Source organism: Thamnophis sirtalis, unplaced genomic scaffold, assembly GCF_051295495.1.
Source record: "Thamnophis sirtalis isolate CommonGarterSnake01/CBP01778 unplaced genomic scaffold, rThaSir2_p1.2 scaffold_3, whole genome shotgun sequence".
NCBI lineage: Eukaryota > Metazoa > Chordata > Lepidosauria > Squamata > Natricidae > Thamnophis > Thamnophis sirtalis.
In genome coordinates this window covers 106,039,858-106,066,878 of record NW_028261383.1, presented here as the reverse complement: position 1 = coordinate 106,066,878, position 27,021 = coordinate 106,039,858, and the positions used below count along the sequence as shown (strand labels likewise).

Sequence of the window (27,021 nt, the reverse complement as noted above, 5' to 3'; positions counted from 1 at the left end):
TAATGGAAAGAAAATTAATCACTCATCTCTTCCTTATGAATCTTTTCTGTATCTTCAGAAATTATATCCTAAATGCTTCTGCTTTCAAGGCTTTGTTTTCTATGAAGAAATCCATCATCAAACAAGAGTGTGAGACTGTGTTTTCAGCTGGTTCAAGTCATAGTGATGGATGTGTCTATCGCATATGTTAGATTGCACTACAAAGTTCATTCACATGCCAGAGGCAATATATTGCCAATACCCTGCAAATACAGCCTTATTACATTAAATATCTCATATATTTGCATATGTGTGTGTGCATGCTGTATATGCTTAGAGAGGGCTGTAAAGCACTATGAAGCAGTACATAAGTCTAAGTGCTATATACGTACATACATATATAAACATACACGGCATATAGAAGCAGAACATTCAAAATAAAAACTCTCTTATGAAATGTCTAAAAGAAAACAACCAAGTTCAGAAAGCATCAAGAATCTCACGGTTCAACCTGAGCTGCAAGTATTCTTTTTCATCAAAACCCTAATTGTTTATCACAAACAATTGTAACAATATGGCTTCATGGATAGTATATCAGCTTTCAACAGAAGAGAATATGGTACACTGATGATACTACCTGCTTGGGTAATCAAACATCTGCAAGGAAACAGCTAAACAGTGAGCACTAAGGACTTCACAGTTACATCATTTTCTTCAGTGCGCCTACAGTAGGCTTTCAAGTTCTGCTTCTCTATCATGTATTTCGGTGGCGGGTTACGACCGTTATGCTCCGGTATGGGCATACTGGTGCCTGCTGGCTGCACCAGGTACTATTCTGGTACGGTGCTCCGGAGGGCCCACCTACCCATGCTTCTTACCGGGATTTGAGGTTTTGGGGGCTTACGGGCATGGAGCATACGGCGCCTGCACAATGCTCCACTGAGCAGCTGGAATGTCATGGGCAGTAAGTCCGCATGTGCGTGCTGCATGCATTTGCACGAGCTACTTGTATTCATGTTGTGAATGCCTAGCCCCATTGCACTGTACCAGTTGCATAAGGATATGGAACCCACCACTGACCTATTTGTAGACTATATCAGAACTAGCAATGTAGCCAATTTATTTCTTTTCTCCTCCCCTATCATACACAATACACACTAAATATTCAAATTTTTGGAAGAACCCAAGCAATAGGAATTTCATAGGATTTCAGAACAAGAAATAAATCTAAAACTGTCAATTGACACCTTTCAGGTGCCAAAAAATCTTGCTCCTATCCCCAGCTCCTTTTATTCTCATGTTTGAAGTAGAGTCATTTGACGTCAGCGAAAATGATTGGTTTGAATAAGAATAGTTCCCTGGCATAGTTTATTTTTTCACACAAATTGCACAGATGTTATCAGTGAAAAATGCAAATGTAGCCACAGGATCCTAGACACCACACAGCAATTTTTCATTTTTTTGAAGATGCTCTTGGGAATGACAGAGAGAGTGGGGTTGAGGGAGAAAGTGAGAGAAGGAGAGAGAGAGACTGACTTAAGGCTTTAAAAGTTTCCAAGTATTACTCAGAGCTACATGTTCTTTAAGCATGCTTATACAATTGATCAGAATGTATGTATCCCACTGATTTTGTGATAGTTGTAGAAACTTTATAAATGCATAATTGGAATGGAGGCATGTTTCTATCTAAATCTATTCATGGTGTTTAACACACACACACACACACAAACATACAAATCCCAAATCAATACACTTTCAGAGAGTAGAACTGGCTCTCTCAAGGAAATGTGAAGGACACCTGGTCCCAATCCTGTTCAATCCCAGAATAGGGAGGGGAAGGAACTCATCAGAGGGGGAATTTAAGCTTCTTGAACTTTTAGTATTAAAACCATTCTGTGAAAAGCTGAGTCACTAAAAAACGTTTGCCTCCTGAAACAGAGCAAGAAGTTGTTGTTTTCATGGCTGATCCTTTCTAACTTTGTAACTCTATCTGCAACTCCTGTTTCTATCTCAAGACCTCTGCAGAACTGTCTATAACCTTTTATATTATTTTTATGGAGGTGGTTGGGATTAATTTTATCTTGCGGAGCGTTGCTCTGGATGTTTCAAAGTATGTATTGTTGTTGCTATTTTTGTTGTTGTTGTTATTCTTCCACACATTTTTCAGTGCATTTGACAACTTGTAATTTAAACTATTTAGGGTCTTTACATTTCAGAGGATAGGAAGTCAACAAATAAACAAGTAAAATTAAATCAGAAAGTTCTAACTAAACAAAGCTGAATATATATTCAGGCAGGTGTTTATACTCTGGAAAACTAAGACTTACTTTTGTATTTTTTTGTAAAGTGGATGCATAAATTGTTAGAACTTTCAATAAAAGCTTCCAGAGGAGTGAGCAAAGTGAACAAAAACAGTAGAAAAAAGAAAGTCTTTTAAAAATCTGTTAAGAGAATTACAATCTTCTGTATTATAGAGGCACTTCCTCAGCAGCAAAATCTTTCCAGGAATCAGCATAAAATGATACCAAACCTACTTTTTATAATCATGCCTTTATACTTACTGCCACTTCTCTTTCTCTTCTGCTTTATTAAAAAAAAGTGGGGAAAACATCTGTACATATTAGTTTTGAGTTGCTAACTTCACACTGGGGAGACTGGAAATCCAGGACGAAACCTCAATTAATTCACTTTCTGACATCCCCTCATTTGTTTTCTGCTCAGCTCAGATAATTTGTTAATGTTCCTTTCATAAGCTGAAGAAAATAAGCAGAGCCCTTGGCCTTACACTGGAAACAGAAAGATGCCACAAGGGCTTGCAACAAGAGTCACTTTTCCAGACATGATTTTGCTCAAATTATACCATTTAGAGACAGAGCCCAGTGAAAGCAATAAAAATAACTTCAGCTTGATAAATGGTACAAGAACCTCTCAGCAGTCTCTAGCTGTCACCTCTGACCTAAAGAACATCCTTTCAAACCTGAAGTGCCCTCCGGAGACCTGACGTTCCTTGTAATTATTTACCATCTTCTGAACAGACCTGCTGGGATCTGTACACAGTAAAGCCTCAATTCCTGAATGAGCTAAAACCATAGCAACTCTCTATTTCCTTTGGACATGTTTCTTTTGCCCTCAAAGGGCTTAATAACTTGAGCTCATGTAAAAAGGTGAGTTACTAGCACCTGCTCTCAAGTGAGATGAGCCTTTTAATTTAAGGGCACATTCTGACAAGTAACTTGCCTCTCAAGATTAGCTATCATCCTCTGACTAACTGTAAAAGACATCCCAAGTAATTGGAAGACACTTTCCAAGTTCTTTAAGGCAGAGAGGCTTGGGATGAGAAGCAGTCCTATCCCACACATCCACTAAAGACATCCAAATTATAGCATGTGGGCTCTTAGTAGTAAAGGCTTTTGTAAAACCATAAGCTAAAAACATCAAAACATTACATAAAATCGGATACTACTCACTTAACAATTCCATCACTTAGCAACAGATGTTCTAATCCCAACTGCAGTTGCAAATTACTATATGTAAATTCTCATGTATATCAATAACAGACCAATAAAATAGTCACAGCGAAAGTTAAAAACTTTACTGTTTAGTGATGGTTCTTCAAACCTTAGAAGAAAGTACTTTATGGAAGAAGTCTCCCCAACTTCAGAACCTCGAGGTAGGAGAGCCCACCCATCAATATGAAGAAAACAAAAAGTGATTAAACTTATTGTAATTGATGAAAGAGGAAATATGTCTAGGGAGAAAAACACCAAACCAACTGTTTTTGCAAGGTCCATATGCTCATGGTGCAATTTTTTTCATATTTAGCAGTATTTTTCTTTTTTTTTAAATCCATGAAACATGATTTCTCTGAAACCTTGATTTGTCAAGCCTGAAAGTGTAGGGCCTTAGAGCAAACAAGCTAACTGTGAAAATGGAGCTTTGGTATCTCCATAATCAAGCCAGGGGATAAGAGGCAAGAAGTTCACTACTTTATAAGTATAAGAGAAAAATTCTGGAATTGATATACTGTATAAGGGTTGATTGCTATATTCAGCAGGAGCCTATCTTGGTTATTTAAACCTTCCATCTGCAATTGAAGCATGAACCTTTCCAAATCCTGTGCCTAACTTTTCCTCAGTAAGCTCCAGAATGCTGGTTGACTTTCCACAGAGAGATTGATGGCTATATTCTGAATGAAGTTCTGAAATTCTTCACTTGTGAAACATGAAATGCCAATTTTGGCTTGATCAGATGGATAAACATTGAACTAGTCATTTCGTATTACTTCGCCTTTTACTACTTAAATTCATTTATTGCACAAATATGAATCCAACAATGGGAATGTCTATTTTAAGACATCTAAATTCTCCAGAGACTGACTTCCAGAAAAGTTGGCCTTGTTTCTTGAAACTCTATGATTTAAGTCAAATACTTGGGATGGGAACTGAATATAAACATTATTCAAATATGTCAAACTTGTTTCTCTTTTAACATCACAGACAGGGAAGATACTGTTCTATAAATAACGTACAGCAAAGCTTCAACAAAATGACCTTGGAAGAAAATGCAAACATACAATGCATAATTTCTGGAGTTCTCCTCCTAGCAATGTATGAATCAAACTAATTTAACAGGATTCTTTGCATTCCTTTTTAAGGTTGATTTTCCTCTATATTCCCACCCATAATGTCAAACAGATGTCACCAAAGGACATGTAAATAATTATAGAAGCCTCAGACCTTTTCTATAATTGAAAGATACTGCAACTGTAATGCCCCAGTTCTTTTAACTGGTCTTTTGTTTAATTGGCCAGTTGAAGGATAAAACTGTTCTTCGTAGCTTTACAAGTATTTAAATTGCTTGTCAAGGACTTGTTTTCATTCCATTTCCCCACAAAATACAGGAAGACTTAGTTAAACTCTTATTGTCAATAAACATTATGATTGGAAATCCAGGAAAGACTATCCTAATAAAATGGCACTTTGTAATTTTCAAATCTTCATTCTTATATCACAAATACAGATTAAAAAATTTAACCGTATACTGTTGGTGAAAAAAAATATTACTGAAGGTAGTGTACATCATTAACTTTTTAAGATAAAATATTCTAATAATAACATTTGTTGCAGGTATTTTGACTGGGGGAAAAAGTGAACTTATCAACTGGAAATAGATGGAAAATATAAGGGTGTTAGCTTCATACTATTAATGTATTAATAGTCATTCATTTACTGAGATAATCAGGTTGTCAATACTGTGTGTGTGAGTGTGTGTGTGTGAGAGAGAGCGCGTACACACACACACACACACACACACACACAGAGTATCCAGGATATAACCAAGTTGTATATCAGCACAAATTATGTAGATGAACCTTTTTATGAATCAGAATAAAATACTGAAATGCAATAAGTGGCTTTTAAAACAAAAGTCTCATGGTTGCTGAGCTCATATCATTATAATTCAGAAATATTTCTTTTATATAATTTGGTATTATAATGCAAATTATAATTAGATCTTTTATTTGCTCTAGATGGGAATACAAAGTCATGACCTTGTTTACTTCAAGGACATATCAAACAAATACATCAGTAGTCATGAGAGATGATAATAATCACAGCTGTCCTATTGCTATGCAAAACCATTATTGGAATAAAAATCAGTGTCTTTATGGACATCTATTTCCTAAACTCCTACATCCAAAACTAATTTGTTTCTTCAGACTTCATCCACAAATTGTACCTTTTCACAACATGAATGAACTTACCCTCTCCAGGTACTCAATTTCTTTTTAAAAAAAAAAAAATCTTCTCCTTCCCCAGCATGTGAAAAATCAGACAACATGTGGTAGCACCTTTTCAAAGTAATTAATTTCATTAAAAGACATAAGATTTCATGGACTGTAACTCACTTCATCAGATTTTTTTGCCACTATAGACTAATATGGCTGTCCTCCTACAATGTGCCAGCATGCAAGGAAATTAAGAAACTTCATATCCAATTTTATTAATCACAGTTTGACATACAGTAATTAATTTTAAGAATGCTTTGTTTGAGGAAAGCCAACATTTGTGAAACCTATGAACCAACTTGTTCCACCAAACATTTTGAGATTAACCCCAAGTTTCATAGTGTGTTAATATAAATTGGCAGTAGAAATTTGTGATGTACTTGTAGCCATATTAGAGAAGAAAAGAGAAACAGAAACATATCCAAGACAGTTTTGACTTCACAATTAATCTACAGAGTAGTAAAAAGACAAGTAAATGTTTCCCAGCAAAAGATTTCATAGAATAAACTAAGACACATTTCAAAATCCACTTCAAGAAGGCATCATACCAAAACCTCACAGCCAAAATTGCTGACTTAAGAACCAAAGCACATATAGGATGCCAAAAATAAAAACTATACTTACAGTCTGGTTAGCTTCAGCGTGTTCTGAAAAAGCAATTCTGGAAGAACTTGCAGTTTATTTCTGTTCAGGCGTCTAAAGAAAGAAACTCAGTGTTAATAGAAGATCTGTGAACATTACCAGAAAGCAATGTGCATTAACACTATTGTTACAATAAATATTGCAGACCGTTTGCAAGAGGTTTTCTTTTGTTTAACGCAGATTGCTTTTTTCAGAAAATTGTTATAGAAATAATTGATTTTTTTAAAAAAAAATCAAATACTTAATACTCATGGCAGTTTATTTGATACTTTTCCACTGTTCTCTTCCTCCCTCCCTCCCTCCCTCACAAAAACATACATAGTTCTTGCATGCTTTATTTTTAATGAGTTGAATTATGTATGTGTGAATGTATGTGTGAATATATATATTTCTGAAAGATGATATTAAGAGTCCCATTTGGCAGATCTTAGGCAGCAGCAGGCCTTTTCTCTGGTGGCACCCACATTATGGAATCTTCTTCCCCAGAGGTGAGGTTGACCTCATAACCACTGAGTTTTGATTCCTTAAGACCTGGTTGTGTTTGCAAGCCTGGAGACTCCAAGGGATAAATGAACTTGTGAGGTAACATCCCATGTTCCTTGTTTGTTTAGCTTGTTATAGTTTTTAATGCTTTTTATAATTAATAACCATATTATTAATTATATTAACACTTTTTAAGTTTATAATTAAAACAATAATGGTTTTATGCATTTAATATTTTTAGCTTTGTTATATGATGCCCAGAATTGGTTTTGTTATGATGGACAGCCATATAAATTAGACAAAGAAATAAAAATAAATAATGATGGTTTACTATGTCATGGGAATCTATCAGGGAAATTATTCTAGAAAACTGAATTACATTGTAACACTCCCAGTAGAAATTTCAAATTCTACTTTTGCGGACAACCAGCAATGAACTTCAAATTATCAGCAGAGGTTCAATCTCCCGAGTGAAAACATTTATGGAATAAGTGGCTGGTTCTGATTTCCCTTCTTATAAACATGTTAGAAGCATTCACTTACTTTTGATTAAGAAAAATGTTGAAATCAGCCCTATATTGGCTGCAGTGGGTAAGCTGCTTTGAATAGTTTTGCACAATATTATCAGAGAGGTACTATACACTAGCTTCTTCATTAAGTTTCAATGAAGTTTCAATATAAAACTTAACCCTCCCCTCCAATGTGACAATATCACAAGAGCAGAATCTTGCAAACTTAATGCTGGTTTAAAATATGGCAAGATAAATTCTAAAGCCAGTTCTTCATATTTTTTTATGATGGAGTCAGCATTCAGCAACAAAAAACAAAGATTCTTATTCAAGCCTATAGAACACTCAGACAAAAGGAAAATAATTCAAGGTTGTAAGAACAGAACCTTGATTGTTTTGGTTATGGTGAATGCATGGGTGACACCATCTTCATTTTTCTGAAAATAACCAGAACATTGTTCTAAGGATGTTTAAGGATTGTTCTAAGGATGAAATAAATCTGAAGTACTTTTGCTCATTGTTATTCTTGGATATTCAGATCTCTTTGCAGTCTTATATGCATTGTCATGTAAGTGGGGCTACATCTGAAAACCCCAGAAACTTCAACTACAGTAGTATGTCAGAATGCTGACAAATTTTCAACTGAGAAAAGTGTCAGATCAGCAGTCTGTAAGCTGTGTTAGCTGATAACTGTTTTCAGAGTGCAAAGAGGTGTGAGGTTGAATGTAGCATCTGTCTGCAATTATTTAAAGCAGCGTTTTCCAGGGATCATGCAACTTCTTAGCAACAGCTGTACAATCCCAAGAAAAATGTGGATAAGGAATCACTACATTCATAGCCCACATGTGATGAAACACCTTTTTGCTCTATTTATTATCCTCTTTAAAGTCCAAAGTAGGATGGCTCCTGATTGTAGTTCTCATCTGAACATCATCTTTTTAAAAGCTCCTGTGCTCCCCTTATGTATGTGCACCATTGGTTTCACAACATGACCTGTAGCAACACACAAAAAGGATTTTTGCTCTTGCATGCATAGTGTACTCAGCCGCAAAACATTTAACTTTCTGCTGTCAGCTTAAAAGATTCATTTCCCAACAAGTGTTTAACTCTACTATTGAATACTCTGATTTATTGACTGCTGATTTGGGGTTGGTAACTTGCTGCTACTGTTTTTGCATTATTCTTTTTAGAAAAACATGAAAGCAAATATTCTTTTATTGTACATTGCTTTAAAAGCAACATCCTTCTCTGAAACTAAATAATGGGGATAAAACAAATCTAAAATGAATAAAAAAATCTTTTTTAGAAAAAAACAGAAAACCCTTTCAGTTTAGATTCTGTTTCAAATGAATCACTTCACCACTTCGGCTAGCCCACACTGCCAGCCCATCAAGCCCTTGCCACCTCAGAAACAAAAAGTTGCAACTTTGCTAAAGGAATAGAATTACCCAGTGGCTAAAAAGAGTTATTAGATCCAGGAATGGCTTTTGGTGGTCTGTTCTTAGCTGGAAATGAGCCTTCTGAGCATCCCCAAGAGTGTCATGTCCTGCCAGAGCTCATGAACTTTGTGGTTTGCATGTTTCCTCTACAAAAAGAAGAAATAGAAAAAAGTACCAGTCTCATCTTTGTAACCATAATTATCTGTTAGTAGCATGGGACAGTTGCTTCTGCTTTCTAATCCTATTTTATCAGTTTGCATGAGATGCTGGAGCAGAAAACGTTTGACAGGTTTAAAATATATGCTTCTTCAAGTGGTTCATCAAAATGTATTTAGTTACATTCCGATTAGCATGCACCTCTTTGTTTTTTTAAATTTTTAAAGAAGGTACAAGATTGTATTTGTATGCGGGGAGGGTATTTTTTTCTGCCATGGAAGGCAGAAGGCAGATAAAATTACCAAATCACCCTCTATTAGAGACAGCAAAAAGAATTCTTCTTGTTCTTCCTGTGCCATATTCGTCATTGGACATTGGCAATCATGTTGGCAATCCTATTTTTGTCAACAGCCGCATGAAAAAGTACTGCTAAGTTTTGTCCAAACAGTCCCTTGGGTTTTTGAAGCCATGATGTTCTTCTTCTGCCTGGACCTCATTTGCCTTCAATCTTTCCCTGGAGGATTAAGTGAAGGATGCTGTATTTTTCTGGGTGTCACATCACATGCCCAAAATATTCTAACTTTAACTTTTTAATGGCTTTGATGATTTCCCTTTACTTTCCCAGGTGGCTTATCACCTCCTCATTTGTGATTTTGTCATCCAGCTTATAAGTAACAGCTGTCTGCAAATTCATATTTCAAATGCTTCTAGTTTCGTCAAGTGTTTTTTTGTCAGAGACCAACTCTCTACTCCATAGAGCAGGATAGAAAAGATGTAACATCCGACAAGCCTGATTTTCAGTCTTAGGCTTATGTTGTGACTACGGAAGACCTTTTTCATTTTGAAGAATGCTGATCGAGATTTCTCTATCCTTGCCTTTACTTCACTGATCATGTCCCAGCTTTCATGTAAATTAAAACTGAGGTACATGATCCTTTCAACTTTTTCTAGCGGTATTCCTTACGAATTTATCAATGGTAAGTTAATAGGTTCTTTGCTGATGCCATGATCTTGGTTTTTGAGTTGTTAAGATTCAAGCCATATTTTTCAGATATTTCTGAGACTCTGTTGATGAGGAGCTGAAGGTCTTCATGCTTATTGGAAAGCAGAACTAGAATTAATAATCTTCAAACATGGGGCCCAATTATCACCTCTAGTATCCCTTGTTACTGCCTCTGCTAATGGCGCTACAGGATATATTTATTTGCTTGATTATACTCTGCCTTTCTTCCAAGAGTTTGATAGACCTTATATAGGGATTTTCTTTCACCTTATCAACCAAAAACAATTCTGTGAAGTAATCTGAATTGAGAAAGAATGGCTAGGCCCAAATCACCCCATGAGTTTCCATGGCTAGCGGGGTTTTGAGCCTGGATCACCTCATTGTAAGTCCAACCCTTGCCAGCCAAATCTCATTGGCTGCCACCCCAGAAACCTCAGGAAGGCTGTAGGTTTTTGCACCCCTATTTTCATTTGCCCTTGCCCTTAAACTTTTTAAGTTTAAGGTAAATGTGTTTCATTCCGGATAGGAAAGAATAAACTGGCAACAGAGAAGGATTCTTTTGAGCACCTAAATGACTGATTATGCATTCATCAGGAGCAGAGGGTGGGATGACAAATTGGTTTTTAAAGCAAGTGCCTGATGATGTCACCCATCTCTAACTTTCCAGTAGGCAACACTTAAACACACACACACACACACATATACACACACACACAAATATGATTGATTATCCCATACCAAGTACTGTAGATAAATGTTTCCAATTTTGAAATACCTTGCACTATTTATAGATATTTGTATCTATCCAAAAAAAATATATGGATTTGTTTTTACAGTAATATGATAATGATCTATTAGTCCAAAGACTTTTCATCCCATCTCCTTGGGGCTACAATTATACTATTGTAGTCTGGAATTAACCTGGAATGATCAATGTTCTGGCTTCTTTGGTATGTTACTAAATTTGGTAATTTTGCCTTTTCATTTTTTTTTCTAATTTAAATTTATTTTTTAAAAAATAGCATTCTACTATTTTATTGGTATGATTTAAGATTGTTATTAATTATTAACAATTTAATATTGTTATTAATTTAGAAGTCTTTATTAAATGTAAGATATAAAACTATTCAATACAAATTCCTAAAAATTTCTTGTTACTGATTTGAGTTGTATTAGATCACTGATCAAATAGCAAAATTACACCTTTCTTAAATCATCCCAAGTTTTTCCCTGCCTCGACAGTTTCAAAATATACATTTTGCATTGGTCAATTCATCTAGGATAGCATATTGGAACTGCAGCCTTTCTGTCATATGACCCAAGAAAGCAAGTTAAATTAACATCTCAGGACAAACTTTGGCACTGGAGTGTGACTGATGGAGGGTGGGCTAATGTTTACATTAATGTGTTTAAAAGTAACAAAACAAAAACAGAATATCTTGTTCTTTAGCTTCCAATCCATCTGCTTTTCAACAGAGGTGTGGAATGTAGTATTTGAGACAGCAGTGCTTTCTTTAGAAATGAAATAAATGTAACCATTGGGAACATCTGGGTGTAACTTTATTATTGTTTAGAGGGTTTGAAAAGTGACAAGAACTACCCCATAACTGCATGTTATTTATACATAACCTAATGGTTAATTATAAAATTCATTTAGTTAATTATGAAATTCATTATCTCAATATCTACAGGGTTCTTTGAAAAGCAAATGAATAACTGTCAAAATGTATTAATATGTAAAACCGAACATCAAACTCCAAGTGGTTTATACTTTAACAAGCTATTTTATATCTCTACTCGTTTCCCAGAGAAACTGTTGGAGTCCAATTAATGTTTATACAGAAAACCAATATGCCAGCCCTGACAAAGTTAATTTGTTATAATTGAAATTGTTTAAAATACTACAAAGTCTTTTAAAAGAATATTTACTGAGACAATTTGGAGCAATGAAAAATGAACATGGAGAGAGAACAGATGCTGGAAATAAACACATGTGGAACTGTGAAGCAGGATCACAGTCTATAGGGGAAGGTATATCCCAAGATTGAAATAAAAATATTGGGAGTAACTATTTATCCTCTTCCTCAATGACTGGAATGAAACAGAGTTAGGTATCCAGATGAAACTGCACATTGTAGATTTATTTTTCCTTTTCTTCTTGGTGGCTATGGAGGTGTGTCTTGATCTCTACATTTCTAGCAAGAAGTAGGGATGGCACTATATTAAATTTTAATATGTAAATTTTAGAGACAAACTGGGAATTAATTCACACATTTATGGAAATGACAAAAGGATGAAATGCATCATTTTAAAAACTATTTTCTATCTTGTCGCAAATTTATTTCTACTTATATTTCTGCTCTTACCAGGGCCCAACCACCCTAATTAAATGACTCATTCCTTGATGGTAGCATGAGCTGCAGGATTCTCTGCATAGACACTATGAGGAATATTTCAGTTGTTTGATGGATAAATTCACTTGATGAAAGGAGAGTGCTGTCAACATGCCTTGAGACAATCTTGCCACTTTAACTGGTATGGGTTTGAAGCTGTAACTTCCAGGGAAATGGACAGAGTGCTTCAGACTGGAAATCCAAGCAAATGCTTAATAGATCCATGGCTTTCCTGCTCTAAAAGTCATCTAGGTGATACGCAGCTGGGTCCATGTGTTGATGTCAGTGTCCTTGAAGAACAGGGCACATTCTGCTGATCTTATAACCTCTTCTCTATAAACAATTGCTGGACCCAATTTTCATCCAGTATCCAACCTTTTTTTTTTAGGAAAGTTTATTGAGAAAGTTATCAAGCCGCAGCTCAAAAAAGCCCTGGAGAAAAAGGACTCATTTCAATCAGATTTCAGACTAGAGCATAGAACTGAGGCAGCAGTGATCACACTTGTTCATGACTTTTGGATAGAGATGATGACTCTGCACTAATTCTCCTTGATCTCTTGGTAGTTTTCAAGTCTCAAGTTTCAAGTGGATCAATTGGTGGATTTTGTTTGGAAGGGAGGGATTTGAATCCGAGATCCCCTGTTGACCATGTTTTTAAAAGGTCAGAAAACTTTGCTTTTTCCACAGGCATTGAATTAGAATGGGGGGAGGGGATTAGCCTCTTACAGAGTTCTATGTATTAGTCTGAATGTTTGGTTTTTTTTCATCTAGACATACAGTGTTCTTTTTCTTGTTTTTCTGATTATAGATTTTTTACATCAGTCAGGCTGTTTAAGGAATTGGTCAGCTTGTTAAATTTGAAAACTAAATGGCAAATAAATAAACTGTCTATTATTCATATTGATCTTATGTCTAAATATTCATGCTTTTTATATCAGATTTATCTCATAGGAACCAGTATTGCTAGGACATCAAACTTTTAAAATGCTGCTTATCAAAGATAACATCAAAGTTCATCAAACTAACAAACCTGGCCCAATTAAATCAAAAACTAATTGACCACTAACTACAATTTTCATTTTCTGGGTGTCATATATTTAAGCCCACACTAGAATTACTAAATAGCTAAATAAATAATAAACTAAATAAAATTATTTGCAACAAGCAGTTATATAGTATGTCCAAATATTTCGGGGGCATAAAGGGATGGAGAGGGCTGTCTGGCCTTTTTCTTTGCATCTCTCCCCAAAACTTTCAGCTAGTATAAAGGGATATGTCTCATATAATAGGAATAAGAGCTTCAAAAATGTGGGGGGAGGAGAATCATGACAACAAGATAAAAATTTATATACCCCCACTTCCTGCTAGTCATGCTTTCTGGCTATGGATTATTTTTCTTGTGGTGGATTTGCATAATATCCTATACCAAAAATAAACACCTTATGGATTAGCAATAATACATAGACCAGGTTAAAATACCAGCTATTACGAGGATTGATGTAGCTACACCAGGAGAAAAAGTCTAATGTAATATTTTTTATATCTTTATTTTTAAAATAATTTCCAAATTTACCCTACTGCTTTCATCATAATCTTATGCTATATTTGAGCTACAGATATTTTGTTTTACTGTTTTAATTTATTTGATTGCTGGCTGTATTTTATGTTGTGCTAAAGGGAGAATGGCTTGTTTTACGTAGCTCAGTGCCAGAAATGTCATAAGTTATCTAAATCTACGAAACATCTAAAATTTGAGGATTATCTTTCCTTTGAATATTATTAAGTAGCCAAATAGCAAAAAACATTTAATATAGCCTTGTATCATCCTGGTTTCAGTTTATCAAATTACTCATTTTACATCTTTCCTCCATTCTGTACGTCAGAAATTATATGAGTACATTAAGCCACAAAATGTAGAACTTATTCAGTGGAAACATGATTCACCTCATGTGCAAAACTAGCTTATTACTAGTTGTGAGTGCAAAATGAGAGTTTTATACAAAACATGACTGCTTTCATCTTTTTGCTACATTTTGCTACTAACCCCTCCACTTTGCAAGTCACTGTCCTTACTTATTTCTAAAGCATTATCCATTTTTAGTATAAAATCTGAAGCTTGTTCATTTTAGACCATTTACTTTCACTTTAAAATAACGTTCAGATAAAATAGACTGAGATGACTCAGTTTTCACTTTCAACTACATGACAAATGGAACAATAATAAATTGACCAATCTATCAAATGTACAGAATTATTTTTTCAAGCTGCTTTATTAAAAATTCTACAAAAACTGTATTTTTTTTTTTCATTCAACCATTATACTCCTAAAAATCAATGACAAAATTCCAAATAGTGTCTATATGAACTGTAACTTTGAAGTTGACTTGATAAGATAGAAAAGTGTGGGTTACACAGCATTAGCATCTGACGGATTCTTAACTGTCTGATCAACTGCACTCCACATGTAGTCTTCAACGGAACTGCATCTACTTGGAGGCAAGTATTCTAAGGCTCTGTTTTAGGCCCAGTGTGCTCTTCAATATCTTCATCAATGACTTTAGATGGGAGATAGAAAAGGAACTCATCAAATTTGCAGACAACACCAAGCTGACAAGTATAGCCAACACTACATAAGATAGACTCAAGATATAGAAAGCTCTCAACAGACTAGAATTCTGTGCCCTATCTAACAAAATGCAATTCAATGGTGAGAAAATTAAGGTTCTACATTTTGGCAAGAAAAAACAATTGCAAAGGTACCAAATAAATGGTACTTGGATCAATACTAGTAACTTTGAGAGAGACTAGCAGGAGTAAAAAACAAGAGCCAACACAGATCTAGGCTGCATTAACAGAAGGATAAAATCAAGATCATATGAAGTGTTAATACCACTTTATAAGGCCTTGTTAATCCGCCTGGAATACTGCATCCAGTTTTGATCAGTTTTGATATAAAAAAGATGTTGAGATTCTTGAAAAAGTACAGAGAAGAGCAATAAAGATGATTAGGAAACTAGAGGCTAAAACATATTAAGGATGGTTACAGGAATTGGTTATGTCTAGTTTAATGAAAAGAAGGACCAGGGTAGCAGTGTTCCAATATCTAATGGGCTGCCACAGGAGAGGGCAGCCAAAGCACCTGAATGGAGGACAAGAAGCAATGGATGGAAACTAATCAAGGAGAGAACCAATCCAGAACTAAGAAGAAATTTCCTGACAGTGAGAACAATTAATCAGTGGAATGACTTGTCTCCAGAAGTTGTGGGTGCTCCAACATTGGAGGTTTTTAAGAAGAAATTGGACAACCATTTGATCGAAATGTTATAGAGTTTCCTTCTTGAGCAAGATGTTGAACTAAAAGCCTCCCTGGTCTCTTCCAAATCTGTTATTCTTTTAAATTAGACAAGTTGATTTGAGCCAGAAAGTAAAGTAAGACAAGAACAATGCCCTCTTCTTATATCCATCATTTTCTCTTCTTCTTCCCATTTATGATCTTGATCTCTCTGTCTCTCTCTCTTTCTCTCACTCTTTCTCTGTCTCTCACTCGTTCTCTCACTCTCTCACTCACTCTTTCTCTCTGTCCCTCACACTCTTTCTCTCTCTCCCTCAATCTCTCACTCTCTCTCACATACACTCTCTCTCACTCTTTCTCTCTCTCACACTCTCTCTCACTCTCTTTCTCTCTCTCTCTCTCTCTCTCACACACACACACAAACACACACACATGCGCATACACACACACTTTCAAAGTAGCCCAGGCCAAGAAACAAATATTGCAAGGATTACTGGAAGCCCCTTTATGGTTTGGGGGTATAAAAACATAAAGCCTGCTAGCTTCTTTCCACCCTTTCAAAGAGAATCAAAGCAGAGTTATTTTGAGTCTCTTTATTGTGCTTTTTCTTTTCCAGGTCTGAAATGTGGTATAACCTTACTTTTAATTGCTATTACTTCTTGTATGTATTTGCCAATTTTATCTCTTTTCTTCTCTACACGATTCATGATTGTCTGCACAATTTAAATTATGGCCTCCACTTGTACACAAAACAGATTTTGAAACCACATGTTGATCATCTACATTTTCAAATGATTGCTTTTTATAAACCAGATAACAAGAAAATGATGGCATTTGAGACAGGAAAAGATAGTGAAGAGGTACCCAAACACACTTCTTCTTTATACACAGCCTAACGATGCAAGGGTATAATATCCAGAGAAACATGGTGTGTTTCCTGACAATGCAGCTCATAACTGGGGTGAACAGGTATATCTGCATTCCATCCTACCCTTACCTGCTTAGCTACATTAATAGCTATAGAATCTAAACAGTATTGGAAGAATGGATATCTGTGAAAGGACCTAATGTTCAGAATTAATACAAATCAGCAAGTAGTTAAACCAGAATAGGCTCATTATGATGGAATTTGTCTACTTTGTACATATAGATTTTAGATATTAAGTGTTGGGAGAATGAATGAATGTACATTTTCACCTAGCAAGCAGATTAAGAAGATCACTTTTGTAATTTGAACGATTTGTTATTGTGGAGCCTAGATCCATGATGGTGAACCTATTGCACGTGTGCCAAAGGTGGCACGCAGAGCCCTCTCTGTGGGCACATGCACCATTGCCAGCTGCTCTTCTGGTTTCCGGAGGGCCAGTTGGTCTTTGTGGGCATAAGAGCACCTAAAAATGTCCCAGATAATGCCCTGAAAATGGCCCAAAAAACAGCCATGTGCATGCCATTCAGCTGGTCTTCGGGTTTCTGGTGCTCTGGTGCATGCACACATGCATGTACATGCATGTGTGTTCAGTTTGGGCACTCGGTGCCGAAAAAGTTTACCATCACTGGCCTAGATTAAGTTGCGGACATGTAGAAAGTGTATGCAAATGTCTCAGACATGACCAATTCATGCACTATAAAAGAAAGAGGAGAAGGAGCAGAATCAACCTTAAAAGATTGTTATTATAGCCAATCTATATAAATGTAGACCATGGACTTTGTTTCTGGATATAGTCTCTCTCAGAGAGCTGAACTGAATCCAATATTCTTTAAAGTTAACATGAAAATCTGTGAGAAAGTCAGGGGCTACGTTCTGAAAACTGGCTAATACTTTTTTGTTTACAAGAACAAGAAAGGGTAACTATGATTTATGGGTACAGATACTATCTGAGGTTATAGTACACTCCAGGAAAAGGAAATATCTATGCCAACATTAGTTACATCTGTAGCCGCAATTTTTTTTAATATGATGCTGTCTTAAAAACTGAGGAGCATCTCTACCCTTATACTATTTCCATAGAAGGAAAGTAACTCTGGTAAAGTATATGTAATTATGATTATCATATGAGACGTGTACAATTATTATTACTAAGAAGGGTTTGCCTTCTATGGTTGGATTATTGAGAAGCTCAGGGAGATGAGCAGCAAAAATAAGATATTTTGTCATTTTTTTTGTATCTTTGTTACAGTATCTGTAACTTCTGAAGAAGTGGATAGTGTTTTCTGTAGGTCAGCTCCAACACTACCCATTTGGAACACCACTTCTCATGGTTACTTGGGGTCTCTGTGATATAAAGTTGGATTCCTACAGTAATCAATGCTTCTTTGAATGACGTATGTTTTGCTCAAGTTCCTTCTATCTCGCTGTTGTGGGTAATTTTAGACCTATCTATAACTTACCCTTTTTAGGAAATGGTTGTGGGGAGAGAAGTAGCCTTGAAACTCCAGAGGGGATGTATACAAATTTAGGTCTGGCCCTGAGAAGGGGGTGGGAGAGGAAGATCAATTACTCAGTTCTAGGAAAGCAGAAAGCCTGAGAAACTCAGAATAGCCCTGATCAACTTTCTGGGTCTTAAAAAAATCATTGAAAGATTTGAACAGGATTCTGCCTGCCTGCCTACCTGATTTATTCATTCATTTATTTGTTTGTTTATTTGTTTATTTATTTGTTTATTTATTTAATCTTACAATTGCAAATGTATTAAGACTCTGTTGATATATGCTAAGCCATAAAATAGCATTCTTGAAGTCTACAGTCTCTGATCCTTGATCTGGCCTATCTCAGCTTGGGGAAACAGATTATTTGGACCCTTGTCAGTCAGGTTGAAGGCCAGGATATAGCATGGAAACCATGTTGGTCATGTTTGTGGATGACCCACAGAGAGCCCAGAGTGGGGGAAAGTGTGCTAGTCCTCTTTGACCTTTTGCTTTTGACCAGTAGCTTTTGATTCATTTCTGAAAGACTGGAATACATGGAATTGTTTTGCACTGGTTTTCATTTTTCCAATCAGTGATGTGAAGAAGGAATTATCTGTGTGTAGAGAAGAGTGCTTCTGTTATGTGGAATACCTCAGGGCACTCTTTTCTTGTTTTCCTACCTCTTTTTAATACTGTATTTACATGACTGCTAGGACATGTCATTTGTCAGTCCTGGGTTGATTAATATGCTAAAGATATTCAGTTATGCATCTTGGCTCTGTGATCAACAGTGAGTGAGTGATAGAGTGCTGAACTAATGCCTGGGCACTATTAGTTTCAAATAAGGAAGAAGAGATTTAGACTGAATCCTTCCAAAATGCATCAAGTCTGGATTTGGAGGCCTAACAATTCCAGAAAAATGCCATCTTTAATTCTGGTCAGTGTTGCATTTCCCCATTCCAGAGGTAGTTCATGACTTGGAGATCTTCCTAAATTCACAGCCCTTGTTTATGGCTGCTATGACTAAAAAATATTTGGACAGTTATACCTTGTGCACCAATTGTGTAGCCCAATCTCTATTTCTCCCTTACGCAGGATATTCAGGCAGCTCCACTTTTACTTGGCTTTAGGAAGGCATTAAGACCCACTGGAAAAGGAGGGGATGCTTTGACTAGTAATAGATTTGCAAGTGCACAAATGTATTTTGCTAGTTTCATTTTATGATTCTGGTTAGTCCTTTTATGTATTTTTCATCTTTCACTTCTTTTTTATTGATTTTTTAAAAACTTTTCTGGTTAGATTATTGCTGTTCAGAAGCTTTACTGTAAAATGGAATGAAATAAGCAGAATTAAAATAAATATCATAAATAAAAGTGATATCTTTTGGGTGGAATAAAATTTATGCAGATCTTCATTTACTTTATATATATATATAAATCAGCACAAATAATAACACAAATATAACAAAGGCAACAGTAAAAATATTGGGTTTCTGTCTGGATGGACTCTTGTGACGAGCCTAATGACAGAGAGTGGAAGTGTGACCTTCCTCCCACACTTGGGCATACCAGGGGTTGTGACTTTAAGTATATACCTCCCACCCTGGCTGGCTGATAAAAGGAGTCGTTCTCTGTAGCTCAAATGGTTAACTCCCTGCCTGGGGAGGCAATAGAGCACAGGTTCGAATCCCAGTAAGGATATGGCTAGCTGATGAGAGCTAAATAGCTTGAAATAGATCTATACTAGTCTTCCTTTATTTATTTATCAGCACAAATAATAACACAAATATAACAAAGGCAACAGTAAAAATATTGGGTTTCTGTCTGGATGGACTCTTGTGACGAGCCTAATGACAGAGAGTGGAAGTGTGACCTTCCTCCCACACTTGGGCATACCAGGGGTTGTGACTTTAAGTATATACCTCCCACCCTGGCTGGCTGATAAAAGGAGTCGTTCTCTGTAGCTCAAATGGTTAACTCCCTGCCTGGGGAGGCAATAGAGCACAGGTTCGAATCCCAGTAAGGATATGGCTAGCTGATGAGAGCTAAATAGCTTGAAATAGATCTATACTAGTCTTCCTTTATTTATTTATCAGCACAAATAATAACACACACACACATATATATATATATATATATATATATATATATATATATATATATATATATATATATATATATATATATATATATATATATATACACACACACATATACATATACATATACATACATACATACATACATACATACATACATACATACATACATATATATACATATACACATTCCCTTTATTTTTTAAACAATAGATAAAATGTTTATTTTACTATGGAGAAACATTATTACATTGTTTGCATGTCACTCATGTATGTCTCCATACACAGAGCCATTAATTTGCATCTAAAGAGAAATGGATTCATTTGTCATGACATTCCATATTTTCATCCAAGTGAATCATGTCTCTTGGGTATGACAACTAGCTCATGTGCACAGCTTGTACCCTTTCTCAGGCACAAGAGAGAGACTGGTTTATCAGTCGTGATAGCTGCTGTCTGTCTGATAGAAACAGCCCTATCTTTACTCTATCATCTGCTGTCAGATCAGCCTGTGTGTAGTTCCCAAAGCCACACTCACGATCCTTCACAAACTGCTGGTGATCAGGCTTAAAACAAAATGGTCTCACAAAATCTGTATCTGTCAACTTTGTTCCTTTTTATTTTTTTCACTCCTTCTGCGGCTGCCCGTTTCCTGTTTACGGGCTCTGGGAGCCTCCAGCAAAACAGATTAGGTGTAATCTTCTTTCTAGCAGTGACTTTGCTTTGTCTCAAGGCCAATTATAGCTGACCTAGCAAGAAACTTTACTTGGCATCTCCAATCTCTCCATTTCCAAATACCCATTTGTTAGGATTCTTTTTTCCACTTTCCATAAACACATCAGTGCCCTAGCAACCCCAGTTTGACTTGAAACCAGCCTCTTTAGCATTTCTTTCTCCAACTGTTGACAATCCAGCCGGTCTTGTGTAATCATTGCCTGACTTCTCAGACCCTCCTCTGCTCTATTTCAATATGTGATTGGCTGACTATTTACTAGCTATGGTTTATACTGTTCCATTTAATCACGTGCCTTATTCTTCTGCCTTACAATATCATACTTTTCCTATACGAACTAAATTAGCCCTTTACTAAAACTTGTTTCTCAATTGTCCCCAAAGCAGTCATTTCAGCCATTTGATTCTTCGGCATTTCTGTTTTTGTCCAGATAAACTGCTTGATTTGTTTATAAAGAACATGTATGCATAGTCACGGGATACATTTCTCCTGGATCAGAATACCGAATAGTTTTCAAGCTTTTGTAGCAGATATGTTACTAAATCTCTCTCCCCAAATCTTTTTCTTCCCCATAGTTTCTTTCCCTCAACTCCACCAATGTTGTCCTCCCGTTGCATCTCTAGCATCCAGAAAGCAGCCACATAATTTTGTCCCACTCTAAATTTCTCAAGCTACTGTTGTCATTGAAATCTGGCTTTACCCCTGTGAGAGAGAGCCATTATTATCAGTCTCTGCCTCAGGGGACTTTTGCTGTCTCCATGCATTCTGAAAGCTCTGGCAATAGTATTGGCCTCCTTTTCAAATTCTGAAAAGTTTCAACATCTATTACATTCCATGTATTGTTCTCTTCCTTCCCTGCTTGATATGTTTTATGCTTCCTTCCTGATTGTTGTTAATGATCTTTTCTCCACATATACTTTACTTTGGGTACTGTCTGATCTTGTTTTCAGTGAGAAGACTGTGAGATACACCACTCTCTCTCCCAGTAAAGCTGTAGACATTTCAGAACTCTAGGGAATACTCTCAAAGGATTTAACAATTGTCCCAAACCTCAATAATATAGCATGAACATGTATATTATATATGATCCTTAAAACAGAAGAGGCTGCAAACAGATAGCATTTTGAATGCACTGATACTTCATTATTATGATGGTGCCACCAAGCATTTCACAAATGCATATAGTAATCCATATTCTAAATGCAGATGTCATAGTTCTAAGCATATTTCAGGAAAAGGAAATATAAATAGGAATATACTAAAACTATGACTTCAGTCATATTATTTATGTGCTGCTTATGAACATCTTCCTTCACTATTATAATTCTTGCTTCTTTTGGAAGCAGAGGAATTGTGGTTTTAAACCCTCTGGACTGTTTAAACATGGCCTATATTTGTTTTTCCTTGAGTTCTTATGGGTCAATGACCTACTACACAAATGTTTTTTGATGAAATCAGGATGGCTTATTATTCTATTAGTTAAAATAAGCTTCTGTGCTTTTCTGGCCTGTACAGATGCACCCATGCGGACCAAAATAATTTCTTAGACTATGCCTGTGGTCTTCCTAGCTGCCCTTTTCCTGAGTTTAGTTTCCTCCTGCGAAGACCTGTTGACAGAGCTGCTAATGGCTTCCTCTGCTGAAGAGGCATCAATTTTTAAAATGTTTCGTAAGGAGCAAAGTCCACTCTCATCAACGGAGAGAGATCAAAAAGGTTGTAGCGTTGTAGTTATTGCTAGCTGAAGACAGACAGGCAATATTATGAATGGAACTCTGTATTATTGTCCTGCCAATCATATTAGCACAGTAGTAATGGCAAATAGAAAATACTGGCTAAAACGTCTGTTTCATTTCCAAACCTTAGAATCCAAACAATGGTAGCCATAAAGTTATATATTCCATTATATCCAAATTATAAGATTTCTGAGTTTAACATGCTGCCATTTGGCATTAATAAACTATTTCTACTAGTAGCTCGAACCAGCTAGAGTAAATTCTTTACAATTTAAACAAGGAAGGGGTTTCCAGATGTTGTTAAATTACAGTACCTAAATTGGAATATCTAACAGCATCTTTGGTGTAGTGTTTAAGGCATCAGACTAGAAACTGGGACCCAGTGAGTTCTAGTTCTGCCTTGGAACAAAGTCAATTGGGTGTCCTTGTCACTTCTCTTAGTCCAGTGATGGGCAACCTTTTTGGCGTGGTGTGTCAAAAATCGGCAAAAAATCGAGCATAACTCGCGTTGTGTGTCACTTCGACAAAAACATAATTTTGCGCAATTTATAGTTTAAACTACAAAAATATATAATTGCAATATAATTGTATTTAATAAACCAAAAACAAATTATTTAACATAGCTGCTTAGTAACTTCTTTGTTCATCAGTCGATTTCGTATGTTGCCCTTGATATTATTATCAGTATCACTTACCAACGGTCCTGCTTAGCAACCAAAATGTTGGCTCAGAAACTCTGGCATTGAAGCGTGCAAGTCTTAAAGCTGTCAAGTTACAAGAACCTTGCACCCCTAACCCTTTAGGAAAAAAACCCCAGGGGTCTTCAAACCTGACAGCTTTAAGCCTTGTGGACTTCAACTCTTCAACTAAAAGAGAGACTGATAAATATTAAAAAAATAAAACCAAAAAGCAGCTACTGCAGTGGCTTAGAATTTTACTCAATTACTGTTGAGCCCATGGAAAGTTCTGCAGCCCCAGGAGCAAAGGAAGGGGGACGGAGAGAGAGAGATTGGCTGTTTGGGGTGCTTGAAACCACCTGGCCCTCCCCAAAGGAAACCCTCATTTGCAGGATGAACCTCGACTGGCTCTGCCCAGCGGGGTTACCCCAAGCGCCATTGGGCAGCGACGGATGCTTATCCTTTTTCCTTCGGCTGCTTCAGCTGGGACTTCAGACACCCCAAGGGAGGGACTTTATCGGGCCTCCCCCTCCCCACCCTTTGAATGAAGGTGTGATATGGCTCCTCCATCCCTGCTCTTTAACCCAGCCAGAATTACAGGAGGGCTGCCCCCGTTCTGCTTTCCGGGGTGGATCTTAGCCGAGGGACACCAAGACCCCAGAATGGGTGGGGGGTGGGGGAAGAGCTTCTTGACGGAGGCCACGGTCGACTTTTGGAAGTTGTGTTTTCGTAAAATAAGATTAACCTTTGGATGTGTTTGTTCCGCTCGGCCAGCGGCGTTTTCTCCCACTTAATCCCGGCGGATCCTGATATCTGAGCTGGAAAACTGCAACCCCCCGGAAATGATGACGCCCCGCTGAGTAGCTGGGACTTGCAGAAAAAGGCTGCAGAGAGAGAAGCGTTCGATCCGTAATCCGTCTGTGGGGGGCGCTGGGGACAGGCCGGGCCCCTTCTTCCCACCTCTATCCCCCCCCACTCTTGAGGGACAAGCCCTTTCCCCTGTCCCAACGGTGGAATTTGAGGCTACCTCTGCTTTCCCTCTCCCTCCCTCAGTTGTGCAGCAGCGGCAGCTCTCAGCCTGGGCGGCAGCGTCACGCAGGCTGTGGAAGGAGGGGGAGGAGGAGGGAACCAAAGAGAGCTTTTACCGAGTCTGCGCCCCACAGCCAGGACCGTCCTGGCGCCTCAAGCCGCGTTTCTTCCTGCAAAGCCCTTCTGGCGTCAAGCGGAACTCTCGGGTTGCCCGAAGGGCTTTGCAGGAAGAAACGCGGCTTGAGGCGCAAGGACGATCCTGGCTGTGGGGCGCAGACCCGGTAAAAGCCTCTCTTTGGTTGGTTCCCTCCTCCTCCTCGTCCTTCCACAGCCTGTGTGACGCTGCCGCCCAGGCTGAGAGCTGCCGCTGAAACAAGTTTGGGGAGCATGTGCGTGTCACCCAAAATGGCTACGCGTGTCAGCACTGACACGCGTGTCATAGGTTCGCCATCACTGTCTTAGTCCCAGGAAGGAGGCAATGGCGATTCTGAAATATGACCGAGAAAACTTCAGGGATTTTTCCAGGTAATTAGTAGGAGTCAACACTGACTAAAAAAGTCCAAAAAGTAAAAAGAAAGAAAGAATGTTGTAGTTCAGCAATATTTGTAGAATCAGTGGTAACTCACTTCTTGATTTAAAAAATGACGAGCATCTTGGCTTCCCTTCTTTTCCTCATCAGATTTTATTTTTAAAAAATATTAATATTGCTAACATAAAATTACAACTTTATTAAGGTGCAACTACATTTAATTTTCTATTTGGGCTTTAAACTGCCTGTTTATATCTTCAGTGTATTCAGACTCCTTGCAATTGAATTCTCATTTTCTATGGTATAATAAAAGTATATAAGGTCTGGATTTCAATGGATAGCAATCCATTTTTATTCACCAGCACTCTTAGCACTACTCTTTTTATAAAAAAAGTGCATCCCAGTTCAGGATTTCTAAATAATGCTCCATGCATAGTGTAGAAATATAAGTGGACATTCAAAGCTAACAGAACTTGATTAGAAGGTGAGGATCATTATTATCAGTATCTCATGATGGCTGAACCACTCTGTTCATTCAACCCAATCTCCATAGAGGCTTTTGTTGTCTGCTGGAACAGAGAAGCCACGATGGACTTCAACAGGAGCTGAGTAGCCACCACCTGGTCACCTATCCAGGGGTGCCTCTTGTTTACTGAGAAGTAAGAAATGAAGCAAATGAAGAGATACCTAGGACACAGCACCAAGAACACAGGTAAGAACACATATTCAAGCCTATGCTGTGCTGATAATAGTGGCTGGTAAGGTTGTTGAGGTGCCTCCAGTGTCTGGAGGCTATTAGGATTTGGATGGGTGGGGCAGACATACAGTAGGCACAATCCCAGAAAGACAGTCTGATTTTGGATTCAGAAGCCATCCAATTCCAGAGAGATGTTAATTTATTAACTCAGGACAGGAGTGTACAATTTCATATTGATCTGACTCACTCCTTCACTCACTCACTCACTTATTCATTCATTCACCAACCATTTAAAGATACAAGTGACAACCAGTCCTGGCACATACAACCTCTGCAGCATCACCACAATTGCATGATCAATATTTGGGTGCTTGGCAACTGGCATGTGTTTGCAATAGTTGCAGCATTTTGAACACATGGCTGCCATTTACAATCTTGCCCAGGGACTTCCAGTAAAGTCAATGTGGGAAGCTGGATGTACTTAATGACCATGGTGATTCCCTTAAAGACTGTTGCAAAAAATGTAAATCAGTCATGACACACACTTAACAACAACCTCACTTAGCAATGGATGTTCAGGTCTTAATTGTGGTAGTAAATGGAAGACTACGTACAATCTGGGTCTCCTGCTTAATTCACAGCTTCAAGATTAATTCAGGGCAGGTTTTACCTATAGCTAGGAGGACTTTCTCATGATTTCATCATGTGTGCCAGTTACAATCTCTAATGGAGTGGAGGATTCTCATAGTTATTCAAGCTTGGACAATAGTAACATATTCTACATGGGGCTGGCTCTGAAGTCCACTAAGAAGCTAAAAAGGTCTAGGATGCAGTGGTTTGGATAATTATGGATACAAAATTACTTTAAAAATTATACTTTCTACTAGTTGACTTCTGGATAGAATTTAAGACGTTGATGATCATTCTTAAAAAGGAGCATGGTGGCTCGCATGCTTAGGATGCTGGGTTGGAGATTAACAAGCACACGTTAAAGACCCAAGTACTGCTGTGCGTGACCCGAAAAAAGCGCACCGACAAAACCGTATCGCTAAAACCGTGATGTCATCAACACGCCGACAACAGCGTGGAGACAGAAGGGTGCTTTACAACAGCACGTTGACAGAAAGCCGATTTAACTTAAGGTAAGGGTTAGGTTTAGGGTTAGGTTTAGGGTTAGGTTTAGGTTTAGGGTTAGGTTTAGGGTTAGGTTTAGGGTTAGGGTTAGGGTTAGGTTTAGGTTTAGCGTTACGTTTAGGGTTAGGATTAGCATTACATTTAGGGTTAGGGTTAGTGTTACGTTTAGAGTTAGGGTTAGGTTTAGGTTTAGGGTTAGTTTTACAGCGCGCTTCTGTCGCCGCGCTGTTGTCGGTGTGATTCAGTGCTCATTCATTGGAGCGCTTTAGAACACGCAGTTTTAGTCGGGCGCGTTTTTGCC

General features: G+C 37.4%; 1 protein-coding gene across 2 annotated transcripts in view; it reads right to left on the bottom strand.

Annotated features, from left to right (window-relative positions):
• SLIT3 (slit guidance ligand 3) overlaps nucleotides 1–27,021 on the bottom strand; it is a 501,863-nt gene that overhangs the window by 418,150 nt on the left and 56,692 nt on the right. For both annotated transcript variants that reach the window (XM_087709668.1, XM_087709669.1), the window contains exon 4: nucleotides 6,392–6,463. In XM_087709668.1, coding sequence (XP_087565794.1) covers nucleotides 6,392–6,463 — 72 coding nt within the window. The remainder of the gene's footprint in view (nucleotides 1–6,391; nucleotides 6,464–27,021) is intronic.